The 23377-nt window shown below is 38.8% G+C and overlaps 1 protein-coding gene across 1 annotated transcript in view; it reads left to right on the forward strand.

The window, feature by feature from the left end:
• Window positions 1-23377, forward strand: part of bop1 (BOP1 ribosomal biogenesis factor) — a 105249-nt gene that overhangs the window by 51023 nt on the left and 30849 nt on the right. The window contains exons 4-5 of the mRNA XM_079829862.1: window positions 19416-19570; window positions 19651-19768. Of these exons, the coding sequence (XP_079685988.1) occupies window positions 19416-19570; window positions 19651-19768 (273 nt within the window). The remainder of the gene's footprint in view (window positions 1-19415; window positions 19571-19650; window positions 19769-23377) is intronic.

Raw genomic sequence — 23377 nt, forward strand, 5'->3', positions numbered from 1 at the left:
TCCAGCGGGGCTATAACTCAGATCATAGCACCTGTTCCTCTCTCAGTCATTACCAGCAATCGCTTTATGATGAAATGAAGATAAGCCCTCTGAGAAACGTATTTCAGTCATGTTGCTTTTTGAGGATAATGTTATATGACCTTGTTTAGCTTAACTATGGAAGTTTGAAAAAGTCGTCTGAACCCGTCATATGTTCTGTCACAGTGTTGTTACTTTATAGCCGGTAGTCATTAAAAATGTTCCCTCGACATTATTGAAATGTTCAAATATTGACTTGACCTTACTATCCTTATAGGTTTCATTGAAGGACAATCACACAAGAACAACATGCTAGTTCTACCAGAACAGAATATAAAGCATGTGGAAGTTGTTTATGTGGGAAACTCGGGTCTTTTCTCAACCTAATGTTTTCTTTTAGTTGTATAGGTGAATAAAAGAATCACAAGGTTAAAAAAAACTAAATGCATTTCTGTATAATGCAACCACTTGATGGATTTTAAGGGCACTCCTTGATGTCATTATAATTTCTACTCCTATTTACCCTCTGGAAAATATGAAGATATGAATGGCGGCTTGTCATTTTCCCCCCTTCATTTTCTCTAGATTTCATATTTTTGACATTAGCTCAAGGCTAGACTGGCGGTATAATGATGTGGCTTTCGTACCATTTCTCTGCAAATGACGGAGATGATGAAAAAGACGTTTTGAGGACGTGGTAAATCCATATTAATGCCGTCTCGTGTTTAGTCTCTTTGAACCGCAGCCTCATTAATAAGCGATGCGAGTTAAAGGCCAGACGGATATCTGATTTCCGGCGTTTGCTCGTGGTCAAAACCACAAGAGAGGCGGATCCTCTCAAACACTCGTTTCTGTTCTTTTAGGTCTCATTTTTGGGACATTTTTATCTGTTATTTATTATTAATAGTAGTGATACCTACATTTCAAGCTAGACTATACACTCTTTTCCTTCTTAAGAGAATTTATTCATTCATTTATTCCCCGAACGGCCATTTGAAACCCATCGTCATGAAGAACAGGAACGTAACACTTAACACCTGAAACTTGCTTTCTCTTTAAATTTAAGATGGAAAACGTTCCCAGTCTGTAGGGGCACGGAGCCTTTGTGTTTCATGTTTTCATTAATGAAAACGGTTTTGTTAATGGCTGCTGCGAGTGAAGAGATTTATATTCCTTTGAGTGGGAGAGCACTCTTTAATTTTATTCTTGTAAAAGGGAATTTTGACCTGGTTTAACTAGCAGCAGTAAATCACTAGTTTAGTTTTTAACACAATTGTATTGAAATAATGTTTTCCGCATGTCGAAACTTGTACGATTATCCTGTTCCGAATGGACTTTTCCTCTTCTTTTTTTTTTTTTTTAAGGGTAATTGGAATAAAACCTTAAAGATGTTTTTTTCCCTTCTTGAAACCAATTTTGAAGTAGAATGGCTTTACCAGTCTCTAGTCAGACGTATTCTCTCCCCAGACTGAAAAGTATCAGTTGCACGTCTGCAAAGATTGTGTCTTCGTTAAGAGGCGAGCAAGCGCTTCACTATGAAAGCGTCACCATTTTGAAGTCTCCAATACTGTGCATATGCTTGCTTCTAATGCGAACAAATCATTGAGTCAATTAATTTCATTCAAACCCATTTGCATGATATTTATAAATCGCTTCTAAGAAATTTGTTTAGGAGTCAAACTGTGAGTGAATGACATATTAGAAATGTAACGCAATACAACTATATGAAAATGAGAGATATAGTTCATGGAGGCTCTTGTCAATGTTTATGAGTAGTGAGTTGACTCTGTAAATTGTTTTATCATTGAAATCAACCATCTAAATAATTAGCTATATATCCAATCTTTTAAAAGACACGTTTTTGCTCTGCACCTGATGCCAAGGTTTTTCAGGCTGTGTATTTATCGTTGTACACAATAGAGAAAGATGCTCATTGCATGAAATATTAATGTCTTCTAGTGTCACAGTCACGACCGCAGTGACACAGCCATATTTCTTTCCAGACCCCAGCTGCGACCTTTCAGTCATTTAAAGGAAAGCCTCACCACGGCAGTCCGTATATCCCGAGACGAGCCATTACAGAAACCGGGTCATAACGTGACGACATTCATTAGGGTCGAGCGAGACCGCAGCAGAGATGGAATGTCTCGCTACCTCATAAAGATCGACCTCTGGGGTAACGAATGACAACGCTCGTTATCTCGCCGTCACGCGGGGCCTGGCCTGCTTTAAGACGAGGAACGGCATCCCATCTGACTGCCATTAGCTCCCACTGACCTCCTCTGGAGCTCTGCGACATCTAATCCAGCCCCCCGTCTGGAGAAAAACGCTTTCTGGGCTCTGCTCCTCTCAGGCTGCAGAGTTTTTGGTGTTTGGTTAAACACCCAAGGTGCACCAAACTGCGATGGGCCGCTCGGATCCGTAAGCTTGTGGGCGGATTTGTCTGGACGGGTTCACGTCCTGGAAAAGAGCCCCTGTATCGCTTTCAGAGCAGCACAGGCCGCTTAATCTAAGCCAGACGTGATCCGGCTCACGAAACTGCTGAGGTCACCGCGGTGATGACTTCGGTTAATTTATTCAAAGGAGAAGGTGGGGTTATATGAAGGGAAAAAATAAAAGCAATTAGACCAGCCAAGGCCTTTGTACTAATGTCGAAATTGCTCTTATTGTGACTTTTCCGTTGTTAAAGCGCTCCTGCCCTGTTCTTTTTTTATGACGTGTTTTCTCTCGGGTACATTTACAGTGGGTAAAGCATATAAACAGGCTGAAACTACAGAGACTCTGTGTTTGTTCCATTGTAATAGGAAGGCCGGAAGACCTAATTGAGAGCAGTCATCCACATGTGCAACTTGTACACGTCCACCGACTCAGTTTCTGGACTAAGCTATATTTGTCAAGACCTACTGTAGTTTGCTTGGTAGCACTTTATTTTACAGTCCTGTTCTATGTAGTATACTAGTAATTGCAATAACTAGGTACTAACCCTGAACTTGCCCCTAAACCTAACCTTAACCCATGTAGTTACCATGTACTTTCTTAGGTAAGTACTCTCTAAGTACACCTAAGTGCACGTACCATAACATACAAGTGCAACCGTTTGCTTTTGACCAGATTTGTTGTTCATTTTTGGGGGCCTTTCATTTTTGGAGATTTCATTTCTGTATAGTGGCATAAGTCAAATCAATGTGATTGGGCTTTGTAGCCCATCTTAATTCTGTGTTTTGACCCATTTCTGAGTGAAAAAGATTGGATGGTCAAAAGTGGTGTTGTGTATCAGAATGCAGTCTGAATTTTTACAGATTTTGGGACCAAAAGGAGCCCCTAACGCTTACTCGGTACAGTTCACCAATGAATTGTTAATTTTGCATGAGTGTTTGTACTTCATCAGTTGTTCCACGTCTATTTCTGTTTTGATTTTCGAGGGTGCTTGCTTTTATTGACGATTTAATATGCTTTTTTTACAACTCAAAATGAAGTGAGCAGCAAATGTGAAAAGTGCTGCGTTTTGGAGAGCTCTTTGGGCCTCCTTCACTTTCTCATATTCCTTACGCAGGATGCTTGGGTTTGGGTATTATTCCATGATCATTTTCCAATTTTGATTTTTCCAGCGAGCTGTTAGCGGTGGATGTTAGCGGCATCCTAATGGCCTCCGCGCAGCTGCCACTCACCCACATTCACGCGCACGGGGATGCGGTGCGCTAACACGTCTGCACGCATTCCTGCTGCAGGCGCATGGCCCTGTTTGGATGGACCTCATGGAAAGTGTGGAGGTGGCAGCGTTCCACTGCGGAGTTTGAGTTTACTGGGATTATAAATGATCCCATTAGAGGGAAATGCAAACCTGCATTTGTGGGGAGGAGACGCAGGCGGCTCCGTCTGCAAATGGCTTGTCGCTCAGTGGCCCGTGCCGAGTGGGTAAGCCGTGGAACCGCTTCCATAAATCCCGGTCTTAAGCAGTTCTCCTTCCCGATGCCGTGCCTGCCCATCGAGAATGAGCGTCTCCCTGCGTTTAACGCCCTCCATCAAATCAACACTGCCACTGGAAAATATTCAGTGCCAGCATGAATTCATAAATCATGTCACCTAAACACATTATTGAATTTGAAATGGCCACTTTTTCAATTTCAAGCTAGATTTTCTAAATTGCCCCTGGAGAACTTTACAGATTAATTGATGTTATAAATGCACCGGTTTTGAGTGGTAAGAGCAAAGCAAACAGCAGAAAAGAGAGTCAGATCTGTACATAGCAGAAGTAAAATGCTCTTTTTACAACATTTCTGTTCATTGGATTCCCCTGAGCAAGAATGGTGTTTGGCCACAATTCAAATCTCCCGCATGCTCACCAAACTCTTTACATCTTTTATATTATGTAAAGGAAGTCAAATAAAATGGTATCGATCTCTGACAACTTTTTCTTGATTATGGACCAATCACAGTTTAGGTTAAGGGTCTGTTACCACTTGGCAGGTTTGGTTGCATTAAAACTAGCGCTGGTGCGATTGCTCTGTTAGTGCGATTCGTGTGAACGCTGCCATCTGAACCCTGGTGTGCTCCAAACAAGCGGACGAAGACCACTGAAGTGTTGAGTCTCAGTCCGCCTTCAAACGAACTCTGGTGCGGTTCGAATGAAATTTGAACACAACACTGACCAAAGACATGCCAACGAACCAAAAACAGGACATGTCACAAGATGTAACCCTAAAAAGGACAGAATGCTCAAGCTTACCTGTTTTTTCTCATCATAGTCGTGATGTTGCCCATCACAGTTCGGTACAGGTGTCAGAACCGCGTCTCCTCGCAGAACATCTTGGTTTATGTTTGACAGAGGCATTCCTGCCGCTGTTTTGACTCCTTTACACATTTTAGAAGCTCTTCACGAGTTCTCAGCTGGTCAAAGTACCATCATATTTAGCTACGCACATACAGCACATTGATTTGGCTGTTCGGTAAATTCTTTTTCGAAATATACGTCGTAAAAACAGCACAAATCAGGTTGTGAACGTATCCCTATGCCTTCAGGTTCGGTGTTAAAATGCCACTGTGAATGTTAAGAGGGCCAGGACTAAATTTTATTTTAGGAAGTCTTTGCATTAAAGGTGTTGCAACCTGTTAATGCTGTCTGTCATTTTTGTTTTGTCACCAGTTGCATGGCTTTGGATCAGGGCTATTTGTTGTTGTTTTTCTCTCCCATTAGCAAAAAATGGTTTGAAAATGACTGTTGCAGTTTGGTGCCACTAACACGTTTACCACTTTATTTACCACGTTAAATAAAAAAACTAATCTGTGATTTCTGCTTTCAGGAATGAAATCGTAATGTTTGAGAATAATTTCATAGAAACCCATACTTTTTCTTTTGAGGTTTTTCAGAATCTTCCCCATGTTTTTCAGGATTGTGTCTGAGCGTTGGTGGTCTGTCAGTCTCTTAGTAAAAACAAGGGGCTCGTCGTCCCTCTGGACTTTCACTGCCATCCATCTGACAAACGTGAATTTGGTGGGAGGCGTACAGGTGCTATATCACCCGAGATCAGCCTGATCAGCCAGACACATCCATAAACGTCTGAAATATCAAACACACTTTCCTAATAGACCCTCTCTGCTTGTACAGGGACCAGGGACTCCGACCGCAAGCCCTGCAGTCGATACGCCACATCCGTAACCCTCCTTTAGCTGTTTAAGGCATTATCAGTGTCTGGATCTAATATACATGTTCTTAATAACCGTACCTTTTTAATGTGTTGATTCACTCTGGCTGTGTACTTTCTCTAGTCGTCATGGGAAAGCCTGGCTGCCACCGTATAAGTCATTTCAGAGTCATCGCTGCGCTGTAAATGTGCTGTTTGTTTGGTATCCATCGACAGGAACATCTTTGGATGTCGACATGATGTTTTGACTTTTGCCATGTCGGTCGATCCGAGCGTCTCTGTAGATGAGTTCCATGAAAGGGAAGTGGTTTGCGAAATAAAGCAGATGGACTGGTCTCGTGGGCGGCCACAGACGATCATCCAGTCTGTATCCAGAGTCTGACCGCAGCGTATTCATATTACAAAACCTGCTGTGGGAGGACACTTATGTGCGCAGAGAGTGATATTTACTTTCATTCATTGTTTATTTTGTGTATTTTTATTTTTTTTATAATTTATTCTTAATTCTTTAATCTTTCATTATTTTATCCATTTATTCATTTTATTTACTTATTTAATTAATTTACTTTAGTCTTATTTTCTTTTCTTTATTCATTTATTCTTTTTTTAATTTAATTAATTCATTTATTTTATTTTATTTTTTATTTTGATTTTAGGTACTTTTTTTTATTCATTTATATTATTTATTCTTTTGTCCGTTTATATTTATTTTATTATTGTTCTTTATACAGTCATTTATTTATTTATTTATTCATTCATTTATTTTAACTATTCTGTTGATTTTATTTGCCTATTCTTTTATTTATTAATTTACTTATTTCTTTAATCAGTCATTAACTTATATCTTATCTATAGACTTATTGAAGTTTTTGATTTATTTATTTACTCATTCTTTATCCATTCAATTTTGTATTATTTTGTCAAAAGAAATCACTTTTTTTTGCTTATTTTTAAATCATTCATTTACTTTATTCTTTTATTTTCTATTATTTATTCTTTTATTTATTAAATACTTTAATATGTTATGGATGATAACTTGTGATTTTCTGCCAGCCAGACTGGCCCCAAACAGTTGCGTAAAAGATGAGCTTCAGATGTTCTGGGGCACAAAGTGTGACATACTATTTCAGTTGAAAACAGACTCCTTTTTTTTTTAACTCTTTTCGAGAATACGTATATATTTTTTCCCTCGCACTTCCAGGATTCAGTCAGGCAGCCGAGCGGGAATGCTTCACTTCCAGGCATGCGGTTCCCGCTCCAAAAACAACTTCCATTCAGTGCTCCCAAATGACAGCACGCTGGTGGGATGGTTTGCGCTCTGGCTTTGAGCGAAGGAGAAATGCGGAAAGACGAGTAGAGGAGAAGAAAAATGAATGAGTTGCTGTAGCTGCTATTCTGCACCTTCATCAAGCAGATCGGTCTTCTGCCACAATGGATTACGGCTCATCCTGACTCACACACGCAAGCCTGACCTGAATCACTCTTACTGACACTGGGAGGATGCAACTTTCTCCCATGAGGCAATTCTGCTCGACTTCAAACACCCAATCCGAGCGTAGGCCTGACTCACTTTGGCAGTGCGGCGATCGGTGACGTAGCATTCTCAGCAAGCGTATAATTTCCATTCTACGGAAAGACGCCGTGTCCCATGTCATTAGTCCAGTGTGTTTTGCTCCTGTTAGAGATTGGCTATTTCTGTTTTGTGTCAGGAGGCAGTTCTCTGCGGCTTGGAGCCTTCGGCTGGAAATGGGCATTGAGCACTTTGATGCATTTGGTAGCATTGAGCCGTCTGCTCTTTCCTTCTGTCTAGACGACTTCAGGTTGAGAAAAGTGACTATGAGTCATGTTTTTGTGTTTTTCATTTGAGCAGAAGGAGCGGTGGGTTCCCTTATGACGTAATGACTTGTCAGACAGACCAACGGGATATTTCTTCTCTTGGGTATGCAGCGATACAATTTAGAAGACTATATATTATATATATTATATTGTAAATATATACTAATATATTTTATTTATTTATATTTGATGGAATTAATTAAATTAAGATAGAAAAAGACATTTAATATAAAATTTTTATAAATAAATATAATATATATATAATCAATGATTTATATAAATATAAATTTATATATTTTTGTGTGTGACGAGATTTCTCATTGAGGTGAAAAGCGGTCTCGTGTCATAAGGTCATGACGGAGTGTGAGGGTGAAGTTAGGATTGAATATGCCACGTTTACATTACGCCTCCACTCTTGATTTGCTTTTTATAGAAATAAAAACAAATGAATTCTGGTGCATTCAATTCCATCAGCTCATCCAACACAAGCTGTTCGAGTCTTACATCACATGTCGAGAAGACATTGAGCGAGTGTTATGAATGTGTGTTAGTGGACTGGACCGTGTCGAAGGATTCGTTGCGCAGCAGAAGCGTCGGACTTGTATTTTAAAATGCGCGTTCAGCACCACCGCTCCCTATTCACAGAGTATGCACAATCGTGAAATTGAAAGGGAAAATAAACATGAGCGCAATTTCAATGCGTTACCGCTGTTTGAAAGCGGCTCCCTGAGGTACGCGAATATCTCCCAATATAAAAGCTAGTTGTCTCCATCTCTTAGCTCTGTATCATGCTTGAAGAAAAATGTGATCACTATTTGCACTTTGAATATTGAGTACTTTGATTATTGTGTTATGGTTATTGTTTGCACTTAATATCTATGATCAATTTGTGGAAACGAGTTCAGTTAGGAGGTCAAAAGAAGCTCATGTACACTACAGTAAGGTCTGAAGAGACAGTCATACAGGAGCGAAGTCTGTTGAGTTTTTGGTAAAACCTTTACAGTGCTTGTTGTCTTTTACTGCATATGATAATTCATACTTCATACAAACATTTAAAATGCACCTGCAAATTTTTTTCTGGTCATACATTTCATCATTGAGGATTTCTTAAAAAAACTATTTAAAAAATTGTCTCGTTCTCGTGAACCCAATCTCATGTCTCGTCTCGTGATAGAAGTGTCTCGTCACACCGATAATATAAAAATTAATATATATATAGAGATATTAGGGGTGTAATGGTACACAAAACTGACGGTTCGGTACGTAACTCAGTTTTGAAGTCACGGTTCGGTACGGGTTCGGTACAGCAGTCTTACAAAATTGCTTTTTATTTATTTTTATTAAACCGTGGTTTTCTGGAAAAAAAATGTGTTTGTCCTTAAATGAGTTAAATTATAACTAAAATTTTATTGAAGATGTTGCTTTAAAATATATAGGGAGCCCTTACTTGCACATTAATTTTAAAAATTAAATAAGACCGTTTTTGCAATAACTTCTAAATCTAATTATAAAATAGTTTTTTCTCCAATTCGTTGTTAAAATATAATAATTTAGCCTACACAGTGTCTGTCATTTTCAAGACCGGTTTATTTAAACATATATTAAATAATCCAGACATCCCTAACAGGTTCAGTAGAATATAATGAATATAAAGGCTAATATAGTGCATATATTTAGTGAAAGAGTTGATTTCTCTAGTGAATAAAATTCTGTTGACACTGAATGACTGCCTGAGGTAAATGTGATGCTACGTGACATTGTTTACAAGCAGATATAGTGAGTTCTTTCCGCCGTTGAAACAGAGCGATTACACCACATATGATACGTGACAGGAAGTTGTAATGTATCCTCAACATTCCTTCAAATGTTCATTCATGTTTATTCTCTAGGAAGAGATGATCGATCGCATTCACCGAACCAAAAGCCCTGTACCGAAACGTTTCGGTAGGAATACGTGTACTGTTAATACCCTAATCGATTTTTTTTTTTATTTTTTTTTTTTTATAAAAGATGTTAATATTACTTTGTGGTTTCATTGCTGTAATTACAAGGATGTTCCATAAGCCGGTGTTCAGATGTTTTTGGCCAATATGTTATGGCTAGTTGATTTTGTAAGTATTTTAATTATCCACATCTCTTAACATAACACCTTAGTGTTTGAAGGACTTCAGTCTTGATAACCCTGTGTTCAGTGATTAATGGAGCTGTGGACTAGCTTTGGTGTTCATTTGGTTGACATGAGTACAAGTCTCTTTTGTGCCACTTTCCGATAATCCCCTGCATATCCTGTCTTTTTACTATTCCTATCAACAAAAGTATCAGGAACTCTTCAGCCTCAGCCTCATTTCCATTCATTCCGCTGCACATTTATGCACTATCACACCGTCTTAGACCACACGGGTCTGTTTTGCCAAGTCTCGGAAAATACACCATCCCTCTCTAACACAGCATATCTGTTCTGGTTTACCCCTGCATGAGGTAAACTACGGACTAGTTTAAATACACACTGTCCTTTATTTAAACAAACCGTACTTGCGGAATCATTTTGAACACTGTTTGATTTGCCATTTTATTTTGCTCTCTTGATTTGACCTCATTAAGAAAGATGAAGTCACAACTTTCGCAAATTCCATGCTGCAATTCCAGGGATGTTCCCGCAGCCAAGGAATTCCGCCACCGTGAGGCAAAGGTCAACGTGTCGAGGAGCGGAAAATGTGAGCGATACTCCTGAAAGACAGACCTGTGGATTTTCCTTCAGCTCCTCTGACAGCACCACCAACTTTATTTTTACCCGCAGCTCTGGCCGAGCGGATTGCGGATATCACGGAGAGAACTGCCTCTTTTACTCTGTTATTATTGGGGTTTTTGAGGGCTCCTGAACTGTTTTGATGGATGAACCTGTCATGCAACTGCCACCACGCGTCTTGACGGGCCGATGCCACTTTGGCCTGTGAACCCGAGGAACCCAGCAGAGAGCCGCGTCCTTTCCAAACGTAGGCCACCTGCTTGAGTCGTCCGTTTAATGATCAAGCGTGTTCAATCATTCACCGCTGGAGCTCTCAGGAACCTGTGTCTGCTCGCTGACTGACACCAAACTCACTGTTGCTGAGCCCACTTAAAGGAAAAGTTCATGGAAATGTGCTGGTGCCTCAAAAAGAACAAGAAAAGGGCCATAAACATAATCCAAACGACTCTTCTGCAATATTTCAAGTCTTCCTCAGGGATATTATCATGAACTAAAACTAAATCTCTAATATTCCTTGTTGTACCAGTCCATTCTTAATATTATAAATAGTCTGTTCTTGTTATCAACCCTAAGCTCTGTAGTCTCATTTTCATGTTACTGTCTTTTGAGAAGGAAAGGATTTTGTACTTTAATATACAGTTGTGTTCAAAATAATAGCAGTGTGTTTAAAAAAGTGAGTAAAGTAAAATCCTTATTATAACTTATTTCAATACATGCAAATGCATTGGGAACATTTCTTCAAAACATGAAGAAAAATTGATCAAATGTGTTATTACTTTACATAAAGTGAAGAAAAAGTAATATTGGGCTGTTCAAAAAAATAGCAGTGTCTGCATTTTTCTTTACAAAGTCAAACATTTACTGTATAAACTGAAAAATGCTTGAAGACTTGGCTTTCTTGTCAATCACTGTACTAATATTTAGTTGTATAACCACGGTTTCTGAGAACTGCTTCACATCTGTGTTGCATGGAGTCGACCAACTTCTGGCACCTGTGAACAGGTATTCCAGCCCAGGACGATTGCACTACATACCACAATTCCTCTGCATTTCTTGGTTTTGCCTCAGAAACAGAATTTTTGATGTGACCCCACAAGTTTTCTATTGGATTAATGTCCAGGGATTGGGCTGGCCACTCCATAACGTTAATCTTGTTGGTCTGGAACCAAGACGCTGCTCGCTTACTGGTGTGTTTGGGGTCATTGTCTTGTTGAGACACGTATTTCCTCTTCGGCATAAGGCAACATGACCTCTAAGTATTTTGATGTACTCAAACTGATCCATGATCCCTGGAATGCGATAAATAGGCCCAACAATATAGTATGAGAAACATCCCCATATCATGATGCTTGCACCACCATGCTTCACTGCCTTCACAGTGTACTGTGGCTTGAATTCAGTACTTGGGGGGTCGTCTGACAAACTGTCTGTGGCCCCTACACCCCAAAAAAAACAAAACAAGCTTGCTTTCATCAGTCCACGAAATATTGCGCCATTTCTCTTCAGGCCAGTCAATGTGTTCTTTGGCCAATTGTAACATCTTCAGCACGTGTCGTTTTTTCAACAATGGGACTTTGCGGGGACTTCTCGCTGATAGCTTAGTACTCACAGGTAACTTTAGACTTTCTTTGATCTCCCTAGAGCTGATCATTGGCTGAGTCTTTGCCATTTTGGCTATTCTTCGATCCATTCGAATGGGAGTTTTCCTTTACTTCCACGTCTTTCTGGTTTTGGTTGCCATTTTATAGCATTTGATATCATTTTAGTTGAGCAGCCCACCATTTTCTGCACTACTTTATGTTTTCTCCTATCTAATAAACGTTTTAATCAAAGTACGCTGTTCTTCCGAACAATGTCTGGAACGACCCATTTTACTCAGATTTTCAGAGAGAAATGCACAGTACAACATTTGCTGCCTTCGTCCTTAAATAAGGGACACCAGTTTTTTCACAGAATGAATAACCTCTAATTGAACTCCACACTGCTATTATTTTGAACATGCACTTTTCAATTAATGATTAAATTACACAAAAATCAGCAGTCATGACTGTTGTGTCTGTTGGTTTTCTATTACTCTACTACACCTACTAGTAAAATATTTGCCATGTACAAATATAATTTCTACCAAAAACATTGGTTAGTGATGTTGGACTGCTATTATTTTGAACACAACTGTAATAGAGACATGTAAAATCACCAAAGGACGTGGGAATCAAACCCTTGATCTGTTGGCAGCAGTCAGGCTTTAGTAGCAGAGCAGTTTTATGATGTTAAACTACACAACTCACAGCATTCAGGTGTGCATCTGCACTTCACAATCATTGGTGCGTTTCCCTCATTGCAGGCGGTTTAGTGAGCTCTGTTTCTCAGCGAGGTTCATGGCTCTCAGTGTGGCCTAATTCTGCGGCTCTCCGGGGTCTCTCAGGCCCCTTTACGAGTGTCCCTCGTGAAAATCTGGGGGGGTCATGTTCACTCTGTGGCCTGTGAAACGAGTGAAATCAAGGGGCACCTCTGTGAGAGGCGGACCTGCTCTGTTTGATGTTGTCCTGTAAAGAATCCGTTTCATGGGTGAGGCATCCTAGCAGAGACGTCGTAAAGTGCAAAACATTACCTCATCACAATCTACACTTCCTTTTTTTACTTAGGACTCTATACATGTATACATACAGGGCTCCAGAGTAACATTTGAGAGCAGTAGCACTGGTGCCACTAAGTTCTACAGATGACTGGGGAAAATGTTTCATAAAGTGAATTTAATCATAAAATTACTATTGTTTGCATTAATAAGAGCAGTTACTAATAATATTACATGTTTGCTTATTGGAAATTTGACAGTAAAGCACTGAGCTTGAATTGAGATGCAGATAAAATTAACTTTTATTAAAAACAGTAACATTTTTGTAGGGGAAATGTAAATTTTCTACTCTTATTAGATGCTACCATTGTTCTTTTATAGTATTTATAAAAACACTCTTTACTTGCTTTCTGTGTAATTCAGTCACAATGGGAAGACATTTTTTTGACTTCCTACTTTTCCTACAGTAGCAATGTTATTAATACTGTGGCGAAATCAAACGCTTTCTCACTGGATCTTCCAGTAACGGTGTCGCATAGTTGAGATCGGCCCACGAGTAACTGTTCTGAGCTCGTGCTGCTCTGTCTGTTCTTGCTCAGAACTGATAAATGGTCCACGCTTCGCAGCTCAAATGTGTAGCGGGGTTTCATTTCACTCTAATTTCGTTGGCCGCTTGATGTTTATCATATGCAAAAGAAATGGCAGTTGGGCAATGTGGTGGTGGCACCAGTGTAACCTCTTACAAAAGCACCAGCAGGAAAAAAGGGTCAATGATTGGATGATTATTGCAGTGATTATTATGTTTCTAGCATGATATATATGTTTGGCAACAGTTCTTCTAACCCTAATTGGAGTGTGTAGCTTTTCATTTCTTAAACAACCATGTAGGAAGACATGGCAGTATTCCAGGATGACAATGTCAAGATTCATCAGCTCAAACTGTGAAAGAATGGTTGTGAAGGGAGCATGAAGAATCATTTTCAGAGCTTAAATTCATTGAAAGTCTTTGGGATGTGCTGGAGGAGACTTTACAGAGTGCTGGACTCTTGCATCGGCAATACAAGATCTGGACCAAAAATTGATGCAACTCTTAATGGAAATAACATCACAACATTTATTTCCATCAAGAGGTGCATACATTTTTGGTCAAGATCTTGTATTGCCAATGCAAGAGTCCAGCACTCAGTAAAGTCTCCTCCAGCACATCCCTGAATCAGGTTTTTAAGTGTACGAACCTTAAAAGTGAGTATTGGAGTTTGAGGTAATGAAATAAGTCAGATGCTACTGATTAGATGGTAACATTGCATGCAGAAGCAAATAGTTATGTATGGTTTTGAAGATGTAATTTTATGATGTAGAATTAAAATCCCAGTACTGTTGCACAGCATACTCTAAAGTATGTACTTCCCATCAGCAGTGAAGTATGTACTCTCAGTGCGTAGGTGAAGGATGTGAATTGAGATTCAGCCAGAGACTTTTTTTCAAAGCTGATAAATGTCACGAATACTGTCCTCTAAAGCTCTACGCATATATTTCTGGATTGACAGTCTGATTTCTCAGGTGGTTTACAAAGAGGGGAATTTTTTCCACTTGTCTCTGGGAGTTTAATGATGTGGTGTGGAAATATCAGGCGTAGAGGTGCAGGCTGCCAGCAGCGAGGTTTCTGACCGTCTTCCCTCGAAGCTCCTGTCAGGAGCGCACACACAATCAGCAGTCGATCACCCCTCGCCGTCCCCACCGCAGTCTGAACAGGAAGTTGATAAGAGCGTGTGGTAAGGGGCAGATTTTCAGCGTTCTGGCCAGGCGGCTGTGGACTGACTGACACTTAATAAAGGCAGCGTTCAGCTGCTCAATTGAAAGCAGGTGAGCTGTGCTTCAGATGTTTTTCCTGTCCAGTTCTCTTGGACCGTCCCACTGAGAGAGCCCAGATTGACCCCGTTTACCTTTTTTTCTGAAATCTGTTGCGATCTGTAGTATTCAGAGATGACATGAAATCAAAATATATATATATATATATATATATATATATATATATATATATATATATATATATATATATATATATATATATATATATATATATATATATATATATATATATATATATATATATATATATATATAATATTTTTTTTTTATTATTTATTGTGCCTGATTCGTAACTCTAACCTACCATTTTGCGGCAAAGAGCGACAACGACTGTAGGAAATCTTGATGACGTCACTGCTCACTGCTCATATGATTTTTTTGGCCATATCACCCAGACCTATTCAGGTCCCACCATACATTAAAGGATTAGTTCACTTTTAAATAAACTTTTGCTGATAATTTGTGACCCTGTCTGTGAAAACCCAGCTAAAGTCATTTTTTTGTCATTCGCTGTTTTATACATAAAATCATCCTACATAATGTAAAGAACATTGTGAAAATATAACCTTGATATCTTTAATATTGACTGAGTAAAAGTTAGCTGAATTTCGGCCTCAGAAAATCATGATTTTGAGAAATTCCAATTTTAAAATCAAGCTTATTTTTGAAATTGTAAAACATTTTAACCGTTATTATTCTGATAATGTGCCATATACCACATTAAGGCTAAGATTCTCCCATTTTCAGTGATATAGGACACATTTATGGGATAATTCTTAGTTTTGTAAAAACAAGTCTATTATGATGTGTATGTCCAAAAAGCGTGAAAAATTGAAACGAATGGGGGCACCAGAAGAGCTTGATTTACCAAGTCAGTTCACTCTAATGATTTGTAGGCTATAACTTTATTAGTAAAATTAAATCTCAGTAAAAAATGTCATTAATAGGCCTATAAATATCCATTAATATATAAAACATCCTTAGAAAATCTCACTGTAACTTTTGGAGTAAATCCAGGACTAGGCCTAATGCCCTAACCTTATTAATCCTTATTAATTAAACTATCAGCTGTTCTGTTCGTTGCGCTTCGTGTGCCGCGGCCGCCCTGTCAGAGAGCGAATTCATAAACACAGCGCATCAGCATCCAAAAACCAAATTTAGACACTTAGCAGCCATTAAATGTCTTTAAAATAAGATGGATGTATAGGCAGAAGGTGGAGTTAGGAAACAAATAAACTGTTCCTGAAATGTCGGTGATGACACACAGAAATCCACACAGAAATCGGAACCCGGCTTAAGTCGCCGTTTTCTTGCCTTTCCCGACACTGATCTGATCCTTGGTCGTGCGGATTGATATAATGGTCTGTTTGCACTTTGTAAAAAATAAGTTTCTGAACCGAATGATATAAGAATCAGGAGTTGTTTCTGCGTCCAAAGTAAACAAAGAGACGATTCAAATCAATATTTAAGAAGCCCACGTCCGGTATTTTTTGGTGCAAAATAATAAAACATAGCGTCAATAAAATCCTTAAAGGGTTAGTTCACCCAAAAATGAAAATTCTGTCATTAATTACTCACCCTCATGTCGTTGGACACCCGTAAGACCTCCGTTCATATTCGGAACACAAATGAAGATATTTTAGTTGAAAGCTGATGGCTGAGAAAGGCTTCACACAGGCCTCCATTGGCATTCAGTACATTGACACTTCCAAGATCCATGAAAGGCACTTAAAACGTTGTTACAAAGTCCATCTCACCATAGTGACTCTACAATAATCATACAATGCGACAACAATAGTTTTTGTGCGCAAAAAAAATCAAAATAACACCTTTATCCAACTTGTTCTCGACTTCCGTGTGTGCCTCCACGACGCATGCGCGAGAATATGACGTAGCGCCGGTGTTCGGGAATCCATGAAATACACACTTAAGCCCCATTTTGAGCACTACGCCGAGACCTAAAGCACGATCAATGTAGAATCCAACAGCTTAGACACGCGCGTCTTCCTCTGCTCGTAAACAAATCGCTTCTGGGTCATATGTCCGAACGCCGGATCTGCATCATATTTTCGCGCATGCGTCGTGGAGGCATACACGGAAGTCGAGAACAAGTTGGATAAAGGTGTTATTTTTATTTTTTTTGCGCACAAAAACTATTGTCGTCGCATCGTAAGATTATTGTAGAGCCACTGTGGTGAGATGGACTTTGTAACGACGTTTTAAGTGCCTTTTATGGATCTTGGAAGTGTCAATGTACTGAATGCCAATGGAGGCCTGATTGAAGCCTTTCTCAGCCATCAGCTTTCAACTAAAATATCTCCATTTGTGTTCCGAATATGAACGGAGGACCTACGGGTGTCCAACGACATGAGGGTGAGTAATTAATGACAGAATTTTCATTTTTGGGTGAACTAACCCTTTAATTTCAGTATTTATAATATTATAAATGAAAAATTGAGTACTGCATCTCAAAGCCCTTGGTAAAATCTATCATTTACAGCAATAAACACAAATTGCCTGTTTATTTATTTATTTATTTGTTACTTTACATATGATTCTTCTCTATGTAATCCTAAATATAAATATTTGTTTTATTTTTCCCCTCTTTTTTTTGTGCTGATAAGCTTGTTGTCCTGCACTTAATTTAGTCATCGGCAGCTCAAACAATGTTTTGAAAGTTGGTTGGTTTTAGTTGATTTTATCCTGTTTAAATGACCAAAATACTAGTCTCCATGCTAGAAGCACTTTCAGTGTCCCTAATATTTCATCTTTGAAACTGTGTGAAGATTTAGTGACAATCTGTAACGCCTCCACACAGGAAGTATCAGATTATCAAGACTTCTGTCGCTCTTCCGCTGTCTTGGCACTGATTCCTTGGAGTTGGCAAGGATGCCAATCGTGCCAGACAACACAAGCACTTCACTCGGCCAGACACTGAGATTACTGTGAATGCGTCTCCTAGACATTTAGATTAAATTACGATCAGAACGTCAGCCAATCAGACGGGAGCCTTTGAAGATGAGTGGTGTGTGGGCGTGGCCTCCGCAGCTGCTGTCGGCTGTGTGTGTGAAAGCGTGACAGCGCTGCCCACTCGGACCTAATTGGATATGGTAGGGGTGTTTTTATTGAAATCACTCACAGGTGTAGGCCGCGCTTTAAAGTGGCGCTCGCAACCTCTGAGAACTTTCAGCTGTCTGCCGTTACCAGTGTGTGTTTGTGTGAGCGAGAGCGTGTGTGCGTCCTTCCCAGACAAAGAAATCTCTATTTTCAGACCAAAGCTCTGTTTGGTTTATTAGCAATCCTAGTTGTGTAACGTTCTTGTGGCGTACTGTAAGTGGGTGGGTTAGTGAGCTTGAATACGGAGCGAGTTAAAATCGGGCGGGCGGTTTTCTGCACCTGCAGGACTGATGCAGGGTTTCGCCCTGACTGTGACTGCTGGTAAAGGAGGTAGAGAGGATGGTTAGTGTGAGAGGAGACTAGCAAAACAAGTCTACTTGGGGTGGGGAATGTTCAGCTAACATACAATGTTATATTGATATCTTTATTGTAAAGTTATGAAAAACTCTACTTTTACCCACATTTTCTTATTCATCTGCATTAGACTTCACTGCTTTGCACAATTATATTCTGAGCTCATTTGGATTTTGATTATTAGTGTATGGACTTTTATGTTTTGGTGATATTATATTTGATATTGTATTTTAAATATAAAATTATAGTTATTATATATGTGCTTACAATTCTGCCCTATTTCTAGGTCACTAAACAAACATTTGTTTTCAGTTGTTTTTCTATTTTCTCTTTAATATTAATAACAGTTATATAATATTTAAGATGGATGAATGGATATATAGAAAGAATACAATTCTGTTTTGCATTGTTTAATATAATATTTTATATATATGGTTTATTATATTTGCTTGCAATTCTCTACCTGAATAAAAAAAAATCCTGACACACACACACACAAACACATACACACACACGCACACACACACACGCACACACACATATATATATATATATAAATAATGTATAATGTTATAAATATAATTATATTTTATATTTGCTTATGATTCTGTACGATCTCTAGATGACTAATCATAAATATTTGTTGTTGTTTTTCATATTTTCTTTGTTTGTTTTTCTCTATTATATTTATATAATTATTGTTTTTATTATATTTAATATCTTTGTTGTTTAATATAATTGTACATATGAAATATAACTAAGTATATAATATATATATAATAGTATTTTATATTTGCTTATGATTCTGTAATATTTCTAGATCACTAATCATATCTCTATTATATTAATATAATTATTATATGATTTTGTTTGAATTTTAAATGGTTTAATATAATATCTAATATATTAATAGCGTTATAATCATAAATTATTGTTCTTTTTTTTTACTTCAATTGTTTTCTGGGGGGGGTTTCTCTGCGAAACCATAACTTTTATCCGAGTTTTAAATGAAACAATCCAAGATTTTCAATGTAGTAATATTGGTATGTGATTGTCACTTTCTGACAGGAGCTTAACAGGAAATGGCTGTATATGGGCGTCACTAAGATGAATGCAATTTTTTACTTGCTTTGATAGTAACCAGTCTTTCACTGCAGGTGTTTAGAGCAATGAAAAATATTCCCTGGTGTTGATCTGGTAGTTATAGACTCGATGAGTTTCCCTTTTGGTCTTTACTATTTTCTCTTTCTATTCACAGGACATCCGTAACACGGTCGGCAATATCCCTATGGAGTGGTACAAGGACTATCCCCACATCGGATACGACCTGGACGGCAAGAAGATCTTTAAACCAATCAGAAACAAAGATGAGCTGGATGAGTTTCTCGACAAGATGGAGAATCCCGATTACTGGTGAGGAGCGTCTGGAACGTTCATTTAAAGTCATTCAACCTCTATAATTGGTCATTCACTCATTCGTCTGTCATTACTAGGCGTACCGTCCAAGACAAGATGACCGGCACTGATATCCGTCTGTCGGATGAGCAGGTGGACCTCGTGCACCGTCTGCAGCAGGGCAAGTTCGGTGACGTCAACTTCAACGAATACGAGGTATTTCGATCTGGTTTTCCGCTCTGTTGGTGTTGGATTCAACGCAGATCCGACAGTAACAGAATTTGTCACCTCAACATCTGCAGTCTGGTCTGTAAAAAACCTCTTAAAACAGGCTTCTAGATAATAACCCCAGCGCACGATGGGGGAAAAAATGAAGCTCGTCGAATGACTCCTCTCATTTACCCGAGTCTGCGCTCACCACCGGCGAATGAAGTAACGAAGCATTAACACAAGCTCAATTAGCCGTCTGACCTGTGCAGGAGGTAATGAGTCTGGATGGTGTCATGGCCGTCGTTTAGCAGCTTCACTTTACAAGCATCAGTGCTAATTGCGCATCGCCGACTCTTCTGGCACAAACAGGAAGTGAGTCACTCCACATTTGGGTCTGTCTGTGATCAGTTAGTCGACCTCAGACAGGCTTTAAAGACTGTGAGCGTGAAAAAGCCACCTGTCATCTGACTGGGACTTGTTGCGTCTGGTTGATCGGCCACATGTTCTCATTTTCACGTTGCCAAATTAAACAGAACACAAGTTGTTTGGTTTGGTTCGGTTTTTATATATGTTTAAATAATGCATATGACACTAGGGCTGTCACGATTATGAAATTTGGCTGACGATTAATTGTCCAATAAATAATTGCGATTATGACGATTAATTGTCTGTTTTAGGGCTTTGGCGATTAATTGCCTGTTTTAGGGCTTTGTCGATTAATTGTCATACAAATTGTTGTGATTATTTAATTGAATCCCTTGTAAGTTGTCACTTGCAATAACACATTAATACACTTAAAGCCTTTAAATATTAAAGTAATTTAATCAATGAAAAATATGTATCTTTCAGAAATGTGTACATTTAAAGAAACAAAATGTATATGAAAGTATAAATAATAGAAACAATCACCATAAATTTACCATAACACATAAAGGACTGTCAATATCTCATTCCAAACTAAAGTAAAATATAAATATATTTTACAACTTTGAAAATTCTGTAAATAACAGAAACAATGAATCACAAATATAAACTATGACCATAACAGAACAGGCCATAAAAATCAAATTATGAAATAAAAACAATCATGCTCCTTAATGGCTTGGTAGATTACGGGAAAGAAACACTAGCATGTTGACTTTTTCTGGCTTAAGACAGCATCTAACTGGGGTGACAATGTTGCCAGCTGTACTGAACATTCTTTCAGAAGCAGTACTTGTTGCACATATGCACATGTAGGCTACTTTCTCGCCAACTTGGAAATTAAAGGAAACCTATGTATGACACGCCAATTCGCTATGCCATTTTGGAGTGCTATCAAGACGCATAATCGCTTTTTAACGTGTTTATCAACGCCGTTTCATTCTATCCCCCTACACTGCCCCTACCCATCACACACACACACACACACACACACACACACACACACACACACACACACACACACTTAAACCTAAGCCCCTAAACCTACCCATCACAAGAAACATTCTGCACTTTTACATTTTCAAAAAAAAAACATAATTTAGTATGTTTATAAATCCATTTACATTCACGCGGAATCACACGGCGTAGACATACACGCGGAGATGATGGTTCGTTTCGGCGTACACATACAAGCGGAATCACACTGCGTAGACATACACGCGGAGATGATGGTTCGTTTCGGCGTACACATACAAGCGGAATCACACGGCGTAGACATACACGCGGAGATGATGGTTCGTTTCGGCGTACACATACAAGCGGAATCACACTGCGTAGACATACACGTGGAGATTATGGTTTGTTTCGGCGTACACATACACGCGGAATCACACTGCGTAGACATACACGTGGAGATTATGGTTTGTTTCGGCGTACACATACACGCGGAATCACACTGCGTAGACATACACGTGGAGATTATGGTTTGTTTCGGCGTACACATACACGCGGAATCACACAGCGTAGACATACACGCGGATAGCTCAAAATGCGTACAGATAACACGCCATTTGGCTTTAGAAAGTTAAGCAAAGCCATGATGTCATGTTGATTGGCGTTGTCGTTTTCGGCTTTGAAACTAAATCCATCTTTGTTGAATAACTGGGCTGCTCTAACTCAGGATGGAGAAATCAACAGGGCAATATAATTTGAACGTAATGCTCAGCGTAATGAATTCAGAGGGAGACCGGTAGAAGTAGAGTGCTGCAGGTACGTCGTTCATGAACGAATGATTCTTAATATGACTCGGGACTACCGAGTTGTCTCAGAGAGTGATCCGTTCATTTTGTTGGCCGCGCGTGTGCGCAAAATCCCATAGGTTCTGTACATGAAACAGAAAATGTTAGTTCATCCCTCGAGTTCGGGTTGAGTCTTTCGTTCTTCCTGTCAGTCCTATAGTAGACTATGCTGTCAGAACCGGAAAGAGAAATTATTAGTTCATCTTTCGAGGTTCGCATTCCGCGGGGTCCGAGTCTTTCGTTCTTCCTGTTATGCTGAAATGACTCAAATTTTTTTTTTTTTTTCATTTTGCTGAACGAGATTCAAAGATCCGAGTCTGTAAAATGATCCGAACTTCCCGCTACTAACTACAGGGCCCCCTTGCGTCTTCTAATAGTGGGCAATAATAACGATCACCTGTAATGACCGCGATTAGACCAATTAATCGCGATCAAACGATTATTTTTATAATCGTGACAGGTCTATATGACACACATACCGGTCAATGTTTAGAAACATTACTAGAAGTCTCTTCTAGTGTTGTCACGATACCAAAATTATGACTTTGATACGATACCAGACTAAAATACCTCGATACCGATACGGAATCGATACCATGGCAAAAAAAAAGTAAAAGTAAGTGAATATTGTGACAGAACTTACTTTTAAACCCTTAAAGCACACTTGGCCAGCGTGTTCCTGCCCTGCTTTTTGACCATTCCTTCCTCTTTATTTAAAAATAATAATAATAATAATAATAACTACATGCCAGTGTGAACATCCTTACAGAGATGTTTGCAACAATCACATTATTATCAGTCATGTTAACATTCACTATCCTTTCACAATTCTGAACAGGGTGGGATGACCAAAATCTTATTTCATGATACGAGTAATTTCATATTTTTTTTAAATGTAATTTTATATTTTCAATATAATAAATTCAATATATAAACAATAAGCAAAAAAGTAAATGACCAACAATGACAAAAACAGGGCTTTATTTTCAGCTACAGTCTGCCTTTTTAACAGTAGCATTCAAGAAAGATATTAAATAATCAGATGTATAACAAAAAACTGCATAGTCTTCACTCTATAAATTAACTATACACTGATTCTTAATAAATATATTCAAGTTATTCAGTCACGCATGGGGTGATTTTTCTATTTTCTTTTGTTGTTTGATTAACATTACACAGAATATTAGGTCCGCCACTGTAACAGATCAGATTTCTCACGCCAGGACGTGCATTTTTACATATTGCGATCGCATGCTGTCTGAGTGGAAGGCGTGAGCGGGCGCTTCAGGTCAGAGTCCGGCAGCGTGAGCACGTACCACGTTGGGCTTTATTTTCTCATGCATCTATTGCTTTCTTTGTCATGCACTGCGCGTATATATTTGACTGTTCTGCT

This window comes from Gobio gobio, assembly GCF_949357685.1.
Source record: "Gobio gobio genome assembly, chromosome: 11".
Lineage (NCBI taxonomy): Eukaryota > Metazoa > Chordata > Actinopteri > Cypriniformes > Gobionidae > Gobio > Gobio gobio.